This window comes from Symphalangus syndactylus, chromosome 16, assembly GCF_028878055.3.
Source record: "Symphalangus syndactylus isolate Jambi chromosome 16, NHGRI_mSymSyn1-v2.1_pri, whole genome shotgun sequence".
In the NCBI taxonomy this organism is placed as follows: domain Eukaryota; kingdom Metazoa; phylum Chordata; class Mammalia; order Primates; family Hylobatidae; genus Symphalangus; species Symphalangus syndactylus.
Genome location: NC_072438.2, coordinates 87,924,453 through 87,945,990, shown reverse-complemented (window position 1 = coordinate 87,945,990; position 21,538 = coordinate 87,924,453). Strand labels below are relative to the sequence as shown.

At 42.6% G+C, this 21,538-nt stretch overlaps 1 protein-coding gene across 1 annotated transcript in view; it reads right to left on the bottom strand.

The window, feature by feature from the left end:
• Positions 1–21,538, bottom strand: part of ANKH (ANKH inorganic pyrophosphate transport regulator) — a 162,010-nt gene that overhangs the window by 55,065 nt on the left and 85,407 nt on the right. Inside the window, exon 2 of the mRNA XM_055246359.2 lies at positions 4,586–4,802. Within this exon, the coding sequence (XP_055102334.1) occupies positions 4,586–4,802 (217 nt within the window). The remainder of the gene's footprint in view (positions 1–4,585; positions 4,803–21,538) is intronic.

The following is a 21,538-nucleotide window of genomic DNA, read 5'->3' as shown; positions in this document are numbered from 1 at the left end:
GAGCTCAGCTGTCCCAACAGAGGCCATCTAGGCTGGCCGGATGTTCGCTAACAAGGAGCCCACCAAGGTCAGCAGCGTGACCTCCTGGCCCTCAGCTGACCACAGAGGCCTGAGCCTAGTCAAGTTCCAAAGATCCACCCAGCCAACCTGCAGTCTTGCAAACAAAAATAAATGCTTGTGTTTTGAGCTGCTGAGGATCGGGATGGTTTTTTACATGGCAATAAATTGTGAGACTCTACTGACACTGTCTGTTCACTCCTAGCACCCTCGTTGGTTTAAATTATGGCAAATTATACTAATTCACCCTTTACAGAGCTGGTTAATAACCCATGAATAATGGGAAAGTTTGAAAAGAGAAGTCTGGCAAACAGAACTGGTCCAGAAATTATTCCAATGGCTCACTGGAAGGGCACAGGAACCTGCAGTTTTGTTCCCCTGAATTTTGCTGACTACCCAGGCAGCTTCAGAACATGGCAAGGGCCTTACAGGTTACTGTCAAGAATAAATGTGTAAAGAAAGTTAAAATCCACAGCAGCGGTTTCGACATCTTCATGAATTACGAGGTTAGGCGATACTAATTTCCATGCACGTGAAATTAATTTGGACCCAAATGGAGCCAAATGCAAGGTCAGCACGCTTTCCTCCATGCACCACAACCACTGGCCTAAATGAAGGTGTGGTGATGGCAAACCCTGGGCTCTGTACTCTTCGTTTTTGTTTTGTAACTTAATCTAGCAGGACATTGCAGTTTTAAAAAATGGTGTCTCATACATGGGTCCATGACAGAAGTCGTGGCTATGGTTAAGCTAAAAAAGAGATACTTGCAGCTGCTCAACAAGGGCCAAGAAATAGTCCCAAGGCTTGTGCAATTTGGGTATCTAAAGCCAGGCTATGGGTGTGCATAGTATGGACAGTAACTCTTGTCCAGTGGATCTTCTAGACTTCAATTCTCTCAATCCAACACAATTCCAAGTGTCTGCTCTATTGGCTCATTGCACAAGGTTTGCCTGGGTGGGAAGAGTTGCTGGGCACATTCTCTGAGGCCATCTTTCCTTCACAGTCTCCACCAAGCATTCCCAGGGACGTGTCTGAGTGGTCAGTGGTATCTACCCCAGCCTTGTCTGGGGAAATCCATTACCAAGCGCAAAGTTCTCAAAGATGGGAGAATGCCTAGCTCAATAGTGGGGTCAAGAAAAAAAAAGAAACGAAACGTAAGGAAAAAGAATCCCTTAACTACAGTAAATCTAATAAAAAGGACCTAGTAAAAGGTTCTTTCCTTTATTGGGGCAAACCCAATGAATGAGGGATGACACTACAAAAGCTTTTAGTGCTCTTTGACCTGAGCCTATCTCAATCATCCTGCTGTGACCCATTAACTGATGCACAGAGGGGACACCGCGTTAGTGAAAGTGAGAAGCTACATCTGCAACTGATTTTTCACAGCTGGCAATGTCCACATTTGAAATCCCTTCTAAGTGAAGAAGATCCTCCAGGGATTGGTAAATTATTAGCAAATAGTGAAAACTATGAAGTGTTGAAGTTCATCCAGACTGGGGGAAAAAAGTCTAAGATAGAGAATATCACGTTGGGATGATTTTAGATGGCTGTAGCAAAGTATTCATTATAGCGCACAGGGCAAATTCTCGACTCCATTTTGTATCAAAAATAAGGAAAAATTAGACAGTGTTGTGCTGGCCGGGTGTGGTGGTTCATGCCTGTAATCCCAGCACTTTGGGAGGCTCAAGTAGGCAGATCGCTTGAACTCAGGAATTCAAGACCAGCCTGGGCAACATGGCAAAATCCCATCTCTACAAAAAAAAAAAAAAAAAAAAAATACAAAAATTAGCCAGATGTGGTGGCATGCACCTGCAGTCCCAGCTACTTAAGAGGCTGAGGTGGGAGAATTGATTGAGCCCAGGAGTTTAAGGCTGCGGTGAGTTGTGATCACACCACTGCACTCCTGGCTGGGCAGCAGAGCAAGACTCTGTCTCAAAAACAAACAAACAAACAAACAAACCAAAGAAAAGTGCTGAAATGCAACTCGTCTTTCAGAGACAGTTAAGAAATGACTCAATCCATGAGGGCTGTCCCAACCCCAAAAAGAAAGAATCTTTTCCTGCTCTATGCTCTCACATGTTGAAAATAAATGCCTTTGAAAAATCAGAAGAACTTGCTAAAAGGAAATAAATTCATTAAGGTGATGGGAAACTAGCACTTAAAGAAATGTTGAAGGCAGTTCAACTACTTTTGCCTGGACAAAAGAATAGAAAGAAATTAGTTTAAACCTAGATATGTCTGATTTATATTCCCCCTCTGTGAATTCAGCATGTTGAATTTATAATACAAAGCTTCCTGTACTTACTGTAGGCCCCACTCAGGAGCTGTACATGTAGGGAATATATGCTCATTTCAATATCAGTCCAAGCAAATATAATCAGGAGACTGCTTGAAATCATACAATGGCTTTTCTAGTCAAATATACTTGAAATATTTCCTTTTCTGTTTTATCTATGTCAGTGTTCCCATCACTCACATAGTTATCCAGGAGCTGACTGCTGAAGTAGAAATGTAAGTAGCTGTTTTCAGCGTTACTAGGAAATGAAAATGGGTGTAAGTGTCAAATATAGGTGATGCATAGAGACTGCCATTGGAAGGGCAACGTTCAATGACGTAGGAAAGTGGTGGGAAGAATGGCTGGGGGGTGGAGAGACAGCAACATCCCATCACGGAGCTTGTGGCCACGATTATGGGAAACAAAATGGGTAGGATCTGGATATAGAAAAGCTTACAGGATGACTAAAAACAGAAAGAGGCAGAAAGGTGAGCAAAGATGCCCGACGTAGCAGATGGCAGAGGCGAGAGCGGCTAAAGACTTAGGCAGAAAATGGTAAGGAGGCCAATGTTCTAGAAAAGGGTACATCATTCAGATCTTATTTTCAGATGTTCAAAAGAAATTCATATGTGCTTTCATAGCAACTGTGGAAAATATTTGTTTGGTGGATGAAAAATGCTGTGATTGCAAAAGTACAAAAACTAATAATGATTATTAAATATATATGAGATACAGAAAACCATTTTGGTTTAAATTTAAAATTTTATAATTCTATTTTAAAATTGAAAAACTAAAATGACATTGATTTTTATTTTAATGACTGCATTTTCTTCCCAACAATTGCAATAACACGGGATGCTTAGCTTTTCTCTTCCAGAATTACTGACAACTGATAATTAGCTGTTTAGTCCCAAAGTCTCATCCAACCATGGCTAAATAGGGAATGTTGGATTATTTATAAGTCCAAGTAAAAAAAAAGAGCTAGTAGCAAAGGGAACTCATTTGCTTATTTAAGGAAGCCCCTTATTTTACAAAATATGTGGCTTTTTTTTTTTTTTTTTTTTCCCAAATACTGTACATGTACTCTTTGAAAATGGCTCAGGTCAAATGTAGCAGAAATTTACTTCAAATACAGGTACATGTGCAAACACTCAGTCCACAGTTAGCATTCAGGGCATAAACTGAGGAAATGAGAGGCAGCTCCTCTTTACTCCATGCCCTGAAGCTCTGAGCACAAATTAAAGGATCAATATCAACGCTTTGGCTGAATGTCTGGTCCATCAGCAGATGTGCTCTCTTCCACAATGTTCTTAGCACAAGATTTTACATCACATTAAAAAGGAAAACCACAAAGGCCTTACCTTATTTACTTTCAGATTCGCAGTCATGTGAGTAAGCATTAGCTGCCGTGCAAACACACTGTAAACGGTCTGGGTTAATCTTTTGGTTCCTTTATTCACCACTGACAATCATGCATCTTATACAATCAGCAACAATTTTAAGGTACACAATGGGTTTATGAAGTGTCATTCACAGTGTTTTATGTAGCTGGCTTCAATAAAGGTACCACTCAATTTTTATGCCAGGTAAGCAAAGCTGTTTTAAAGCCACAACATTCGGAAATCATGCCCTGAAGGCTTTATCCCCACCAAGAAAGCAGCAGCAGAACTCCGGCCCTGAAGGAGAGCTGCTTTTCCAGGGTCTTGGTTAAACTGGAGGCCAGTCACTGTATATATGATACAGCTTTCCTGTTGTTTCATGGAAAGAATGCTATGACAAGAGCATTTAGTCTTGTCTTTGAATAAAATAGAATAAGATCCTAGAACAAATTAATTTAATAAATAGAATAATCTGTCATTTGTTCTCACTGCTAATAAGCATTAATTCTAAATAACAGTCATTCTATTTTTATTCTTAAGATTCAATGACCCAGTACAATAATGCACACATATCTCTAACGAAAGCACCTGCTATTTTATTGGCCTTACCAAACGTTATTCCTAGATGTAATCGCTTACTAATGAAATCACTGCTTTTCACTTTGGGAATCAGACACACAAAACTACAGCTCCCCAGAAAAAACACATTATTGTCTTAAGCTAGGAGCACAAGCGCTTTCCTTCCATTCCTGAAAATTTCGTAAGAAACATTTGATAATCAGTGAAGAAACCACTTAATAAATGTATTTAAATCAATGAAAAGGAATAAGAAATTGCCAAAGCTAGATTCGTCAGTGGCGGTCGGCGGCCTCACCTATCAGTGTGTGAAAGACGGCAGCGATGGCCCCCGCCACCACCATACACAGGACGGCTTTGGTCCTGTCTCTCTTGCTGTTCACAAACACCAGGCCCACATTTTTGAAGTCACTCATGGGACCCGTGAAGAACTTCATGAGGGAGTACGCCAGCCCGTAGCTGGCCAGCATCTCGACTGCATCCTCCTTGACAGCAGCAATGCCCCGGTTCAAGGCCTGGGAAGGGGGAAAAAACCCACAAGCATTAGAAATGTCGTCTCTTCTCTGGGGAATCATACCTCTAAGATGAAACTCAGCAGACCACGTTTCTATAGAAACACTAAGCAGCTTATAGGATGCATCTCATGTAATTGGATAAAGGTGATTGGTTTTCATTTTCATCTGTATCAGCTTCAGTTTGAGTTTCTTTTTGTGAAGGAGATACCTGTCCACTGCAGTTAAAATAGTAGCAAAACACCAACAAATATTTTATGCTAATATTGAAAAATAATTCTAAGAAGTTTTGGTTAAAAGTTGATTTTTTAAAAAAAACTAAAATGTTAAATTTTGTTTGCAGGCTGAATTGACATAATGGCAAGAGACATTCTGAAAATGAGTCTAACAGTTTATATCAAGGGGATGGGTTCTTTTTTCTTTAAAGAAGAGGTGTGTGTGTGTGTGTGTGTGTGTGTTCATGTGTGCACATGTAATCTTAAATACTGTGTATATGTTATGTATTCTTCATAGCAGAGTTCTATGCTATGAAAGAAGGTACTGAAAGAATTTATTATATTCTTCATTCATGCATGTTGTTTACCTGATTCCTACTATATTTTAACCTGAAATACATTCCTGAGCTCTATGCAGACAAATATGAAAAGAACACCTTTAGACTAAAAAACAAATGTTTTTAGATAATGGTTATGCAGGAAGATGCGGTTGTAAAATAACCCTGATTACTTTAACCATCCTCCAAGAGACACCCTCTTAGGCACTGCAGGCCTTGGTGGGATGGTACTTCCAAACTAAATTTCCCACCCCGAAGACAAATCAGTAACAGCAGACCAGTGGGAATGGATGTCCAGGTAGAGAGAGCTTTCTGATTAAAATGCCTGTAGAACATTGTGTCTGTCATTAGGAACAGGCAACTAAGCAGAAGAGTCAGCTTTCTGTATAGTTATATGTTTTTTAAAAATAGACTGTTTTTAAGGCAGTTTTAGGTTCACAGTAAAATTGAGCAGAAAGTACAGAGCGTTCCCATATGTCCTTTGCCCCCCACAAACACGGAGCCTCCCCAGCTATCAACATCCCACACCAAAGTGGTACATGCCTTACAATCAATGAATCTACACGGACACATCATTATTACTCGAAGACCAGACCGTAGTCCCCCCCTTATCCTTAGGGGATACATTCTAAGACCCCCAGTGAATGCCTGAAACCATGGAAAGTATACTATGTTTTTTCCTATATATACTATGTTTTTTCCTATATATACATACCTATGAGAAAGTTTAACTTATAAATTAGGCACAGTAAGAGATTAACAACAATAATAATCAAACAGAACAATTATAACAATATACTATAATAAAAGTTACACGAATGTGGTCTTTCTCTCAAAATATCTTACTGTACTCCTTGTGATAAGGAAGAGATGAGGCAAGATGGTGAGAGATTTCACCACACTACTCGGAATGGCATGCAATTTAACACTTATGAATTGTTTATTTCTGGAACTTTCCATTTAATATTTCTGAACCTTGGTCAACCACGGGTAACTGTAACCATGGACAGTAAAACTGTGGATAGAGGTGACTAGTGTAATGTAGTTTACATTAGGGCTCACTCTTGGTATATTGTACATTCTGTGGATTCTGACAAATGCAGAATGACACATATCCACAACATATTTTTTAAGAAAAAAGATATGCTAAAGTCTTGGCCCTGCCATTTGTCACTCATCCAACAGAGACACAATCACATTCATAGAATTCATACTCAGTCTCTGCTATGTAAACTGAAAGAAGAAGAAATGAAAGAAATGCACTTGTCCTGTCTATTTCCTATTTCTATTAATCAAGATAGCTGTTGATAATTTTCCCTACAAATATAAGGTTATAGCCATAGTCTGAGAGCTGCCTTGCCATACTGGGTAAAGCTAATCTCAACAATACCAAAGGAGGCAACGGGTGCTTGAAAGAGGAAAGACTGAATACAACAAAAGATTCAAGAACTAATCTTCAAACATATATGAGAATCATACTATATTATAACAAAACAAAGTAAACTCAATCCACCACTGTGTTTCACTGAATCTGATACTATAGACTGTAAGTGTATGGCAGACACATCTGATAGCAATAACTTCAGCATACCCTGAGAACGACCCTGCATGGTAGATGCACCTGATAAGAATAACAACTTAAACATATTCCCAAGAATGCTGACGCAGCTGATCTACATAAACTGCATGCTTTTTACAAATGGTAGCAGCTCTCCTGTCCGGCCTGCCACCACTGGACTTCCCTGTATGTGAGTCCCCTCAGTAAACAGGGTTTAGGTCTCATTCACTGGCTCTGGGTCGCTTCTTTGGCCTCTTGAACGTGGTGCCATCCCTACTGAAGTCGACATGGGTCTGACATGACAGTAAGGTACATTATTAGTTATATACCACTAAGAAAGAAAGTGTTCCAGCTGCGTGCGGTGGCTCACTTCTGTAATCCCAGCACTTTTGGAGGCTGAGATGGGCAGATCCCTTGAGGTCAGGAGTTCAAGACAAGCCTGGCCAACATGGTGAAACCCCGTCTCTACTAAAAATACAAAAATTAGCCGGGCGTGATGGCGTGCACCTATAATCCCAGCTACTCGGGAGGCTGAGAGTCATTTGAACCCGCGAGGTGGACGTTGCGATGACCTGAGATCGTGTCACTGCACTCCAGGCTGGGCAACAGAGTGAGACTGTGTCTCAAAAAAAAAAAAAGAAAACAAAACAAAACCGAAACAAAAAAAAAAACTGTTCCCAATTATAATTGGATGTCATTGATTGTAAGATGTATCCAGATTTCAGAGTTACTAAAATATGGAGGTGGAAGGAGTGTGCCTCAGAATCTATGAAAGAAGGTATTTCATGTTACATTTCAAGTTATTCCTTGGTTTCAAGGGCTGATCTAGGTTGTGGTCCCTACATGTAATCCAGTGTCACAGACTCTGGCAGAAGCACAGGCAGAGCTACTCGGCAAAACTCGAGGGCTTCACATTCTGTGCCTTTGTTTCATTCCTCTACCAGGAGACACAGCTGGCTGGTAGAATGAAAACTTAAGAGTTGACATTCTCTGCAAAGCACTGTTAGGAAAAAATGTATTTACAGGAAATATCAATGTGAAATATAATTTTTAGAAAAATCTAGAATAAAAATGTATGCAAGCCGTAGGAACTCATTATCATTTTTCTGACTCAGTTGGTATTATATAAGCTAGCTTCTGATAATTGTTTCCAATTTTATCTCTAATTGTTTTCCTTTTTTCCACTAATAACGGTGAAAACTTCCATAAGAACCTTCTTAGCCTCTGCAGAGCACACCTGCCATGATGCCTTTCTTAGAAACAAATTTTCCCTGATGGAAAACATTAACACCCTAAAACAAAATAAAAATCAAAAAGCTCCTTTACATGAAGTGCGTGTGCTCAACAAACATCTCTAGTCCAAGGGCTCCTCCTATCTATGTGCAAAACTTACCACTTGACAATTAACCAAATTAATTCCCTTTGGCCTTCTGTAAGGGACACTATTGGTGTCTCACCCAGATCCCCTATCCTTTACCTGGCAGTGGACCCATCCCCAGATGTTGGGAATTGGCCACTAATGGCTCATAGCTGTCTTCTTGTCAGGGAGACGTTATACATCGGTGAAACCCTTCTGATGCATCCACCATAGTTCCAGTCAGCACGAAGCCACTGGCTGATTTTATACACTGGGGTAAGATCAGTGTCCCTGCCTCCAAGTGGGACCACTGTGGTACAATTCATGCTCCAGAGTTCTCACTGGGATCAGGGTGAAGCCAGTCTCCAGTGGGGACCACATCCTCCCTGCACTTTTCCCCACAACCTACGCTGCTTACTCCCATACGCACAGGTTTTGTTTCTAGAGAACTCCATTTAGGACAGCTTCTAATCACCTATTTCTCAGACGTCAAGAATAGCATGTGGTTTGTTCTTCTCTTTCCCATCCTTCTCAAAATCTAGGATTGTGAATTGTTTACTTGTTTTTATTGCTCGAATGTGTTAAATCTTGGATATCTATTATTTAGCAAAATTTTAAAAGCATCTCATAGGGCACCTAAATAATGGAGGACTAGACATTTTATGTGTCTTCTTGGCAAAGCATTCTTTTTTTTTTTTTTTTTTTTTCTAAAAACACACCAGCCTGGGCTGAGGCATCCACTGAAATGCTTTCTATTTCCACCAACAGTTCCCGGACTTGAGTCCTCAAGCTAGTGCTGAGGCAGGTGGGAAGAGAGAGGGCCCAGGTAATGATAGCTCTGTCAGTGAGAAGAAGTGAGAAAGTTTCATTTAGCCCAACAATTATGGTAATTTGAGGAAAAAGCACAGGGTTTAAAGCCATGCAGGCTTGAGTTGGAATCTGCTTCTATCACTTAAACTCTGAGTGGCCTTGGCGAAAGTACTTATTCTCCCTAAAATAACGCAACTGATTTGAGAAGCAAGGTAGGTAGTGCGCAGGGCACGAAGCACCGGCTAGCTGACAGGCGCTTGAAGGCAAGGATTTTTGCCACTTTTGTTTACTGCTGTTCACGTACCCCCTTGTTGCCAAGGCGACATTGTAAACACTCCATTATTTGTTGAATGAATGAAGGAATTGGCTATTTTCTACCGAGAACTTAAGTGTCCATACTAATTGTATGAACTAATTTTTAAAGAAACACTTCTTAAAATCACATTTTACCTGCAAGATATTATTGCTTGTAAGAAATGCCATTGATTTCATGTTTTTAATGATCGCATTAAATATACACGTTATTTGAAAATCATCCCAATTTCAAGAAACATTCAAAAGCATGAAAAAAGCTGCAGAACTGAGGACATGAGCTACATTCATATTACTAGTACTTTGTTATCCCCATCTGGAGCAAATGTTTCCCCCAGTGTGTTCACTGCTTAGTTCCATGTTTTCTTTTGATACCAGAAACATTCAGTTATCATGCAGTCTGTCAATCATTTTATGGAGTTTGTTTCTATGCCTTTGGATTTGCCATTCTTACCCCGCCATAGATAGGATAATTTTGTTCTAATTTATGGCTTCACTTGCACACTTTTTAATCTTCCTGAAACTTATGGAGTGAGTTATGGATTAAAACTAATTGCCTCCAACTAGTGTATTACTTCAAAATCACTTATTGAATAAACCACCAGTTGCCCATTTATTTGTGATTTCTTCCCATTCATTAAGTGTTTTTTTTTTTGTTTGTTCACTGAAACCTCCGCCTCCCAGGCTCAAGCAATTCTCCTGCCTCAGCCTCCTGAGTAGCTAGGATTCCCGCCACAATGCCTGGCTAATCATTAAGTTATTATACTTCCTTCAGTCACCTACTGTTTGCTTTATCTGTCTCTATTTGCTCACCCTGTTTTTCTTCATCGCATGTTCACTTCCTAACATTGTATCACATCTTTACTTGTTATTGATTTTCTTGCCTGACTGCCCTACCTGAAGGTAAGCTCCAGCAAGCAGAGACCTTCGTTTCACTGCTATATCCCCAGACCTACAACATGGGGAGGGGGGGCAGCTCAAGATAGATGATCAATAAATATTTGGAAAAATGAAGTAAAATGTATACAAATAGAATAAACATGTACTGTGACATGTACTGAAGACAAAAAAAAAATACACAGGTGCCCCTTATTCACAGAAAGTATGACTCAAGACCCCCAGTGGATGCCTGAAACCTCAGATAGTACCCAACTCTATATATGCTATGTTTTTTCCTATACACACACACCCATAAGTCCCTTTTTTTTTTCTTGTTTTGAGATGGGATCTTCCTCTGTCACCCAAGCTGTAGAACTGTGGCAACATCACAGCTCACCCTGCAGCCTCAACCTCCTGAGCTCAAGTGATCCTCCTGCCTCAGCCTCCCAAGTAGCTGGGACTACAGGTGTGCACCATCACATTCGGTTAATTTTTTACTTTTATTAATTTTTTTGTAGAAATGGGGTCTTGCTGTGTGGCCCAGGCTGCTCTTGGCTGAACTCCTGGGCTCAAGTGATCCTTCTGCCTCTGCCTCCCAAAGCATGATAAAGTCTAATTTATAAATTAGGCACAGTAACAACAACAACAATAAAATAGGACAATTATAACAATATACTGTAATAAAAGTTAGGTCAATGTGGTCTCTTTCTCAAAATACTGCACAATTTTCAGACTGTGACTGACTGCAGGTAGCTGAACCTGCAGATGTGAACCCACGGATAAGGGGGCCTACTATGTGCCAATGGCTGGGTATTTTTTGCAGGAGCTCATTTAGGTAGACAAGGCAACCCCTCTAAAGAGGTGATGTTTGAGCTGGGACCCAAAGACCAAGAGTGAGCCAGGTGCATAAAGAGCTGGAGGCAGGTACAGGCCTGCAGGAGGACTTGGTATATTTAAGGAACAGAAGGGAGGCCAGTTAGATAAATAGAGAGGGGTAGAAGGTGGGTTTGGACAAGCAGGCAATGCTGAGATCATTCTAGGTGGCAGTGAAGAACATGTATTTTGCTGGAAGAACAGTGGGAATCCATTAAAGGTCTGGGCAGAGGCAGGACAGGGGCTGCCACTGGCCTCGGTGATAGAAGTGGGCTGGAGAGGGATGCGACGCACAGAGGCCAAGGGCCCCATGGTAACCCAGGCCAGACAAGGTGCGGCTTGGCCGAGGGCGAGTAGTGGAGAGGGAGAGTGGCCTGACTGGAGAGCTTGTGGGAGGGAAAGCAAATGGGTGTGGCAGGGACTACATTTGGCTTGGGTCCTGACGCCTGGCTCATGCTTCCCACGTTTCTTCCCAGGGAGCAGAGTGTGGGCAGGGGGCCGCCCCCCGCATCCTCCTGGGCATGAGAAAGAGGGAGAACCTGATGATGACTGCTTAGTTTTCTGGCTTGAGTCACTGATCAAGAGCTGCAGCAATTTTCTGGGTTGAGGAAATGGGAGGGAAGGTTTGAGAGGAAAAAGCAAGAGCAGCATTGGCAGCCTCATATTGGATTTGAGATGCCCATTAGGATTCCAAATAGAGAAGTTGTATGAGAGAGTCAGCTCTGTGAGTCTGGAGTCTGGAGGGTCCGTCTGGGCTGTGGATATACATGTGGAGGTCATTGGCCTACAGATAGAATTTAAAGCCAGGGGCACTGAACAAGATCATCTAGAAAGAACAGAGATAGAAAAAGAGTCCACGATTCAGCCCCACAGCACACTAGGAGTAAATCTAAACACACGAAGGATGTGGTGAGCCTTCTATGTCATGCCAGTGTTGTGAGTGTGCTGTGTAGTTCAGTTACTTAGATAGGAAGTGTTCTTCGGGTAATGTCAATCCCAAATACTGCTGCATCTCTAGCCAAGACCAGGAAGAATTTGCTGTGTCTGGTAAAGAGGAATAGCTATGGTCATGAAATTCAGCTAAAAAAGTGTCTAGGATGTCTCCAGCATGAATTAGGCCTTGAGGCAGACGGCCAAGACATTCACCAGGGCAGAGGTTCACTGTTTAAAGGCGAGTCTCTAAACATTCATGGGGTTTCCAAAGTAAAGACACTTTGCTTTAGATTAGAGCCAGATTTAACAGCACTCCAACAATTGTAAATATGAAGCCGCCCTTTAATCACAGCCTGGGTCTGGCCCCAGGTGCACGGCACAAGGCATTTCAGATCAGTCTTCTCTACACAATGGGTACTTAGCAATGTGGAATGGCTGACTTAAAAACATATCTGGGGGCGGATGCAGTGGCTCACGCCTGTAATCCCAGCACTTTAGGAGGCCGAGGCAGGTGGATCACCTGAAGTCAGGAGTTTGAGACCAGCCTGGCAAACATGGCAAAACCCCGTCTCTACTAAAAATATAAAAAAAGTTAGCCAGGCATTGTGGCGGGTGCCTGTAATCCCAGCTACTCTGGAGGCTGAGGCAGGAAAATCGCTTGAACCCGGGAGGTGGAAGTTGCAGTGAGCCGAGATTGCGCTATTGCACTCCAGCCTAGGTGGCAAGAGCAAAACTCCATTTCAAAAACAAAAACAACCAAACAAAAAAACCAAACATATCTGGGTCCAGAAAGCATTGAGTGAGTCGTGCAAGCCTTTGTATCTCCCAGTATCTACCAGGTTCACTGTGTTCTGCTGCCTGATTTTTTTTCCATAGTTAGTTAACAAAACCACAGGATATTAAAAAGTAAAAAATATAACCTCCACGGAAATGTTTACCAAATCCCACAGACATGAACTGATCTCCCTGGTATGAGCTGTCTAGATCATTAAATCCTAAAAGAGATGCCAACATTGTAAACTTCAGATCTAGAGACCAGAAATATCTTCATACTGCAGTCTGAGATTCCTCAGGACAGGAGCCACCAATTCACCCCCAATCCTGCCAGTCATTTTATGCTAATACTAGCAACAAGCATTCCTTGCAAGTAGGAAGGAGTGCTGTGCCCCTGGGGCACGGGTCCAGGTGGTAACCCGTCCTCGCTGAGAGGAGGTCTGGTGTACAAGCTGCCCAGCTCATCTCCTGTCTGGGAAACCTATGAAGCACTGATGTGTAGACAGATTATCTTTTGGGGTTCAGTACATAAGTTGGGCCCATAAGCCCACCCTGGCCACAGTAACAGAGTGGTCCCCTAGTCTGATTCCTCTGGGCCTTTGGAGGAGAATGTCCCTTTCCATGCTTCCTGCAGGTTCCATCATGGTTATAAGGCCCTGGGCAAAAGCCCTGCAGTCCTGCTCCAGTGAACGGCACCTCCCTGCCTCTGCCACTTGTGTCACATCCACCTGAGATGGGACTGCATGGCCTTTGACTGCTGCTGTCCACCCAGCAGCTGAAATTCCTGGCAACCCCAGAGCTGGGCAACAGGAGGGTGAGGGCACCTGCAGCACCCGGCCTGGGGTCATCCTGAGCCTCGCAGTCCTGGGGGTAGGTGTGCATTCTTGCTGTCCACACCATTCCAGCCAATGCATCTCTGCTCTCCTGAAAACTCCCTGCTTTTTCGAGATTCACACCCCTAGCCATATTCCTCTTTCATCTTAGAGTTCCAAATGGAGAAGTTGATCCCTTCTAGTCCCTTAGATTTTCACTGGGGACTCTGCCACATGGCTCAGAGTCTCCTCTGCATTTCAACTCTGCAGGGAAAGCATTTCAATATCATCTGGTCAACACACCCAATGCCCTCTGAGTTCTTTGACCTCCTCCATGCCAGTGACCTCTACTCTGCTTCAAGCGCCCACTCTTGTGGCCACACCTTTGCCTCCATCATCCAGAGTTGCTCCACTTCTCGAATTTCAGTTAAGATCTCCAGCTGCAATTTCTGCCCTTTCAGCTTTCTCTGTTTCTCCCACTCCCTCGATTCTAAACTTCATTAAGCTTGTCACTCTCTCGACTCCCCACTTTCCCTCTCATCGCTCCTCCTGTCTTCCTTACTACTGCAACCTACACTTCAGGGTCATCACTTCACCCCACCCTTGCCAAAACCCACAACTCACTGCCTGCAAATCTCTAGCCTTGGATTCACCTGACTGACCTATTCCACCCTTAACTGTATTTGTAGAATTCTACTTGGGCTTTGAGAGTTGCTGAAACGAATACACAGCCACACAGTCTGCTGCCACTGCACACTCATGGTCTCCAATGCCCCCTGCATGCTGTCAGCTGCCCAATTACCCCTCTAGTCTTTCCCATTCCCTGCTCTCAGTACTCCTAGGCTGGGAAGACTTTGAGATGCATTCCTTCTTACTCAGCAGATAACCTCACCTCTTATTCATCTGGAATGTGGAACCCATCAGGTAGAAACTAAATTTCTTATTGCTTCTCTCTCTGAAATTACAAAACTCAACAAAACACATCTGACCTAAGCTCTTCCTCACCTCCTCCCTCCTGTCACAAAGGAAAGGTGGGCCTGACCAGGGTGAGTGTGGGGCCATCCATCTGGGGCTCTACCTTTATGTTCCTCTGACCGTTTCAGGAGCCTTGTTCAAATCCACCATCTTCCTCTCTTTTTTGTCTGATCTTTGCTACTTGACTGGCCTTCCCATCAATGTTTACACAGGCAAAAGTCTCTTCCATCCTAAAAAAGAAACCCTCTCTTGACTCCCAACGTCCTCTAGTTCCCACCCTCTTTCTTGTCTTCCCTCCTCTGTGCTCTGCAGCCCCTTGTGCAGATCCGAGACTCTGTTATTGCCCTCGTCAAGGTGTACGGCAGTTACCTGCTTACCTGACCGCCCATATCACCAGTCTGTTACCTCCTTGAGGCAGGGACTGGGCTTATTTGTCACCAGTTTTTCTGCATTTACTTAGCACAATGCTTGAAACCCAATACATGCACAAATGAATGTGTATTAACTGTGATACAAAACTTATGTCTGGTCATTCATAAATAAAGTCTTCCAACTGTAGGTTTAGACTTCCGGATGAAAAACCCATACTTTTTTGGGTAGAATCTATGAACTTAAAATATGCAAAGTGCTGACAATGTCACTGTACCTATTCATGTAGTTCTGATCGTTTCTCAATAGATGGGTAGGTCTTTCATGACCATTTCCACCAAGCCACACTGAGCACCCAGTTGGCTGCTTAACTGTAGACACACGGACATGAACAGAATGCAGCAATGGGCCACATAATTAGCCTCCTTGGTGTAAAGCGAAAGTAAAGATTTTTTTCAACTCTTTTTGGATGTCAATTGGGATAGAGAACAAGCTGTTCCATTATGGAGTCAAATCTTGTAACAGAAGTTAGTTGCCATGAGGAGGAAATCAGAAATTCACATTCAAAGGATAACAGCTTTTTTTTTTTTTTTTTTTTTTTCTGACCAGACCCTGGAGAAGCTGAGCATGCCGCTGACAGAGAACCACCTTTCACTGTGAATAAAGGGTGCCTGGACAGGTGACAGGGCATTCAGGAGAGGTGGACGTGCAAGTCAGGACCTGCCAAGGGCTGCTGGGCCCTGACCTTGTTACACACATTCATGACCACATGGTTAGAAAATAAAATCATGGACCAGACACGATGGCTCACGTCTGTAATCCCAGCACTTTGGGAGGCCAAGCTGGGTGGATTACCTGAGGTCAGGAGTTCAAGACCAGCCTGGCCAACATGGCGAAACCTCGTCTCTACTAAAAATACAAAAATTAGCTGGGCATGGTGGCACATGCCTGTAGTCCCAGCTACTTGGCAGGCTGAGGCAGGAGAATCACTTGAACGCAGGAGGCGGAGGTTGCAGTGAGCCGAGATCATGCCACTGCACTCCAGCCTAGCCAACAGAGTTAGACTCTGTCTCAAAAAAAAAACCAAACCAAAACAAAATCATGTTTCTCATATGGAAACAGCCTTTCAAATTCTTCCACAAAAAAGGATGTCCAGTTGGAAGCTGATACTGTTCCCTAAAATAGCAAGAGATTATTATGTGAAATGTTGAAAGTTGCATTTTTGACTTTCGGTAAGATGAATACTTCCTTTACTTGCCTCATCCTGGACTAGAAAAAACAATGACACCTAAGAGCCAGGTAATTGTTTTGTCTCGTTCAGAACCAGCCTGGGCTGCCATCTATCTAATCCTGTTAATAAAAGACAACTCCTCTGTCTACAGCTTCAACGATCTCATTATACTTATGACGACATCAAGGAAACTGACCATTGTAATAGATGAAATCTAGTTTTAAAATCTGCCTTACACCCTAAGTCCTCAGAAAATGTACATGTGTGGACCCATGGAAAAGTCAGAAGTACATGTGCAGGCACAGTTACCTGTGGGAAGAGCTTCTTCCAAAGACATGAAGAATCAGCAATTTGGGATTTCGGTCCTCTCAAGGAGCCTGGGTTCCTGTAATTTTCCACTGTTATTGTTCTGTTGGTCTGAGTTTAGAAAAGTGGCTTGGGTTAAACTGGATCATTTGTCTTCCCGGTAGTTTTCCAGCCATGCTTTATTTTCCCAGGGATCTATACAGCTCTAAATGAGACTCCCTCACTCTGTTTAGCTAGAGCTTCAGCCAAGAACTTCACGCCCACACATGAGGTTGTGGTTCAGGGGGAGCAGCAGTCAAACGGAACCTGGTCCCTTCAGGAGTCAAAGTGACTGCTCTGTGTGGTGCTGTCCATATTTAGTGCTTCCTGAAAACCCCAAGACAACATTGGGCAAATCCAAAATACAACAGTGGTGTTTTCAGTCATCTCCCACACCTGGAGAGGAGCTTCCATAAAGAATAGGGACAAACAACCAAGCAGGGTACGACGATGTTTGGCTAACTCACCTTTCTCCTGTTGGTGTCTTCAATACATCAGGAGAAAACAAAAAGCATTTTCCTGTATGACCTCTTAGTATGAAAATATGCTCCACCATGAAAGGGTAGACTTAGTGTCATAAGACCCTCTTTGAATCCTCCTGATCTCTCATGAAACATGAAGCTTATTCACCCAGCTATATTTAACCTCAAGATGGTAGAAGCCCTGACAAGAAAGGATTGCTACCATGAAAGTTGTAGTGTATTTAAACCCCAAAGCTTCCGGTGCCATTTAAGAATGCTTATTCCCCACCTCAATCTCACAGCTTTACTACATTTCCTAATTTTTTATACCTATAAAGAGAGATGGTTCTCAAATGATATTGCTTAGTTAATATCTCAAGATTCTGCCCAAATTTTGATTTTTTGTTGTTGTTTGTTTATTTTTTGAGACAGAGTCTTGCACTGTCACCCGGTAGAGACGGGTTTCACCATGTTGGCCAGGCTGGTCTCGAATTCCTGACCTCAGGTGTTCCGCCCACCTCTGCCTCCCAAAGTTCTGGGATTACAGGAGTGAGCCACTGTGCCTGGCTAAAATATACAGTTTCATAGAAGAAATAAGACCTAGCATTCGATAGATTAGTAGAGTGACTGTAGTTTACGATAATTTATTATATATTTCAAATAGGTAGAAGAGAATAATTAGAATGTTTCTAGCATAAAGAGAAGACAAATATTTAAGGTAATGGATATCCTAATTACACCGATTTGATCTTCACAAATTATCTCAATGCACAAAATTGCCACACAAATCCCAAAATATGTATATTATATATCAAATTTTTAAAAAGAAGTTTTCAAACATGCCTTCAGGTTTAGATTTGTAAATCTAAAGACTTAGAAAATTTATCTCAAACACCCCATTTTCAGAAAGTTACTTGAGTATGTGCTTCTACAAAATGAAAGTGTATGGCCTGGCAGATCACCTGAGGTCATGAGTTCGAGACCAGCCTGGCCAACATGGCGAAACGCTGTCTCTACTAAAAAATGGCAAAAATTAGCTGGGCATGGTGGCACACGCCTATAATCCCAGCTACTCTTGAGGCTGAGGCTAGAGAATCGCTTGAACCTGGGAGGCGGAGGTTGCAGTGAGCCAAGATCTCACCGCTGCACTCCAGCCCGGGTGACAGAGGGAGACTCTGTCGAAAGAGAGAAAGAGAAGAGAAGAGAAGAGGGAGAGAGAGAGAGGAAGGAAGGAAGGAAGGAAGGAAGGAAGGAAGGAAGGAAGGGAGGGAGGGAAGGAGGGAGGGAGGGATTCTGTCCAAATTTTGAACCACCACCACCAACTCCATAAACAACAATCTGGAATACAGGTTTACATCTGGGATCCTGGGAGTCTTTTAACCAACTCTCCCTACCTACTGTCTCCCTGCTTGGTAGCAGATTTTTTTTCTTGATGACCCCAGTGCCTTAACTGTGGCCATGGATCCCGAGCAGCTCAGAATCTCCATTCCTTCTTCTGACTCAAGTGCAACTTCAAGCTGTGTCATCTACTGCCTTCCATGGACGTTTATAAGTGTGTTTATACTAAGTAAAAAAGGAGTGAAGGCCTATTTGCATTTGGACCTTAAGAAATCCAGTGACCATGATAATGATGATGACGATCTCAGCAGCTAGCACTGACTGAGTGCTCACCCTGTGGCAGACACTATTCTAAGATCTTACTTTCCCCTGACAACACTGTGAGGGAGATATTTTTATTCCCCAGTTTACTGGGGAGGAAACTGATGTACGGAGAGGCTAAATCACTCATCCAGGGTGGACACAAAGCTCAGAGAAAAATCCAGAGAGCCTGGCTTCACAGCTAGCGATCCTAACCCTCATTCTATTATACTAAAACCAAAGTAAAGTAAAACCCTTTCCTTTGAATTAGAGATTATAGTTGATGCTAAATTCTGCCTACTAGCAATACTTTAAACAGAGAGGACTAGCTATCAGATCAAAGAGAACTTTTGACTAAAGACTATCTTTACAAAAAATTCCAAAGATCCTAAAGTAAATATTATTGTTTAAACAGTACTATACAACAAGCATTACAGCGTAGATGTAAAGGCTGAACTGAGTGTGACTAAACACGTATTTAATATATCTGAGCCATGCCAAGAAAATGAGAATAAAAGAAATCAGGTTAATTATATTGTGCAATCACGACTGTGAAGCTTGGTGAAGAGTTTGAAACCTGTAAATCCAGCACCACACAGGCCATCTTGCAAAGCTCATGCACCTGCTCATTGTCACCAGTGCAGTGGGGATGCCAAGAGAACCCCTATAGCGGCCTACTGAAGATGAGGACAAGAACCTCTAGGGGCTCCTTTTGTACATGGCAGAGTGTATTATACAAGGATCTTTAACTTTTCCAAAGTTTTCTTCACTTCTCAGCTGTGGGGTTCATTTACTTCTGCGTGAGGGATCCGTTAGAACTCACTATTGGTATTTATGTAACTGGTACGCATCAAGTTTTGTGAATGAGTTCTAAGGGTCTGGGGCGCTTGATCTGGTTGTTTTTAGGAGGTGAGAGAGAGTTAAAAGCAGTCATTAAACAAGTTAGTCTACTCAGCCCATGACCAGTCTCACTGAGCCATTTGTTAGGAATCAGTAACACTGCCTACAAGTATCAGGACAAGAGAAGACACTGTGGCACAGAAGAGGGTAGCCACCATTCTAACACACACACACACACACACACACACACACACACACACACACACACACACCCCACATGGAGATAGGAGTCTCAGCAAAATTAAAATAGCACTATTTTACTTAATTGTGACGAGGCTGTCTTCAGCATTTGCTTTGCTGTGTGCAAATAGGAATGTCATTACCTCGCCATCCCACGCTACTGCTATTGGTTTAAATTATTGATGCACAGTATTTTAGGTGAAGTAAAATTGTCTCACTGAATTAAGTTGTTTAGAACATAATACAAGAAAGGACAAAGGATATGATTGTGGCACCCCAAGAATTTGCAGAGTCAACAGTGTCATTTGTTGTAACAGCAATTTAAGAATTATATGTCCTGTATTTGTTTTGTCTTTACAATGATATCCATGCTTTATGCCTAAGGTTTTTCACCTTAAAAAGTGACATGATAATGTAATAAGCTAGAGAATAATGTGAATAAAATTAAAGTGCTTTGAAAATTGCTAAAGATGGGAAAATGAATTCATTTTTATCACTTGCTATTTCATGCATACATGATATAGGAGGTAGTAAGTGCCCATGCTGTGCTTCACTCTGTAAATCCAGATTCACTGTGACTCAGACCTTGTTTCTGAAAATTAGAGTAGCTGAAGAGTTGTCTTGCTCCAGCCCTTTCACCTGCACGGGTAAGGAGACCAAGGAGACCCAGTGAAAGGAGGTGGCTTTGTCCTCCACCTTGCCCTCAGCGCCCTGGGGGGATGCTGCAGCATCAGAAGGCATATTTGTTGGTGGAGTACATGAATTCATCCAAGAAACATTTACAGATCCCATGAATAGTAACAACCTCTTACATACGCAGTACTGCACATTCTTGAACATGACTTCACGTTACCTTATTGGTTTTATCTAACAAGGTAACAAGGTAAGTTTTATCTAACAATGTAACAGGGTAAGAACTGAAAATTCCCACGATGTGGATAAGGAAATCGAGGCTCAAAAAGATTCCATGCCCTGCCCTAGGTTCCTGATTAATATATGGTGCTGTCGAATAGAACCAGTGAGACTGCCAGCCTGCCTGGTGCTCCTTCCTCCGCGCCTCAACACTGGACTGAAGAGGGTGGGGTGGTGCGGGCAGGATCAACACGTCTCTACCATCATCAGGCTGGCAAAGCTGGTGAGCGGTGGTGCATGGCCTCACACAGAAATGCTTTATTACCTGCCCAGGCAATTAAGTAGGAAAAATAATTATCACTAAAAGAAGTGGTTATTTTAAAGTCATGCCTACCTAGTTTGGGGAACTGTAGTGCCCTCATAAAGAATGTAAGTCATGCTGTTGGAGGCATTTCCCTCTAAACAGAGTAAGGAGCAGGGTCATGGTATCTAGTGACAGAGTGTTGGCCTGGCCAACCTCTACCTGGAAGTCTGGGTAAAGAAATCCTACAGGACAAGCAGTGCAAGAACACTCCCAGGACTGAAGCTTCCAAGGAGCTCCCCAAAGAAAAGGAAGGTATCTCAGTGATGGATCACTCTTCTCTGCCTTCTAATTCTCACCTAAAATGAGCAAGTGAGGCCCTAGAAAAGGCACTTGCTGAAGTTAGTACAACCCCCAATCAAGGCTGCAACATCTCTGGACAGAGGAAGATTTGAGATGTGCCCACCAACAGCAGGACAGTGGACTGTGGAAAGCTCCATTGGTCAGTGCTCTTCCAGTGACTCTGGATACCACCTTCAATCTGCCACGTGCAGTGGCTTGGACTTTTCCTTCATTTCTGCTCATTTTTCTGACAGCTGAGGGCTGAGAGCAGACAGTGAGGCTCT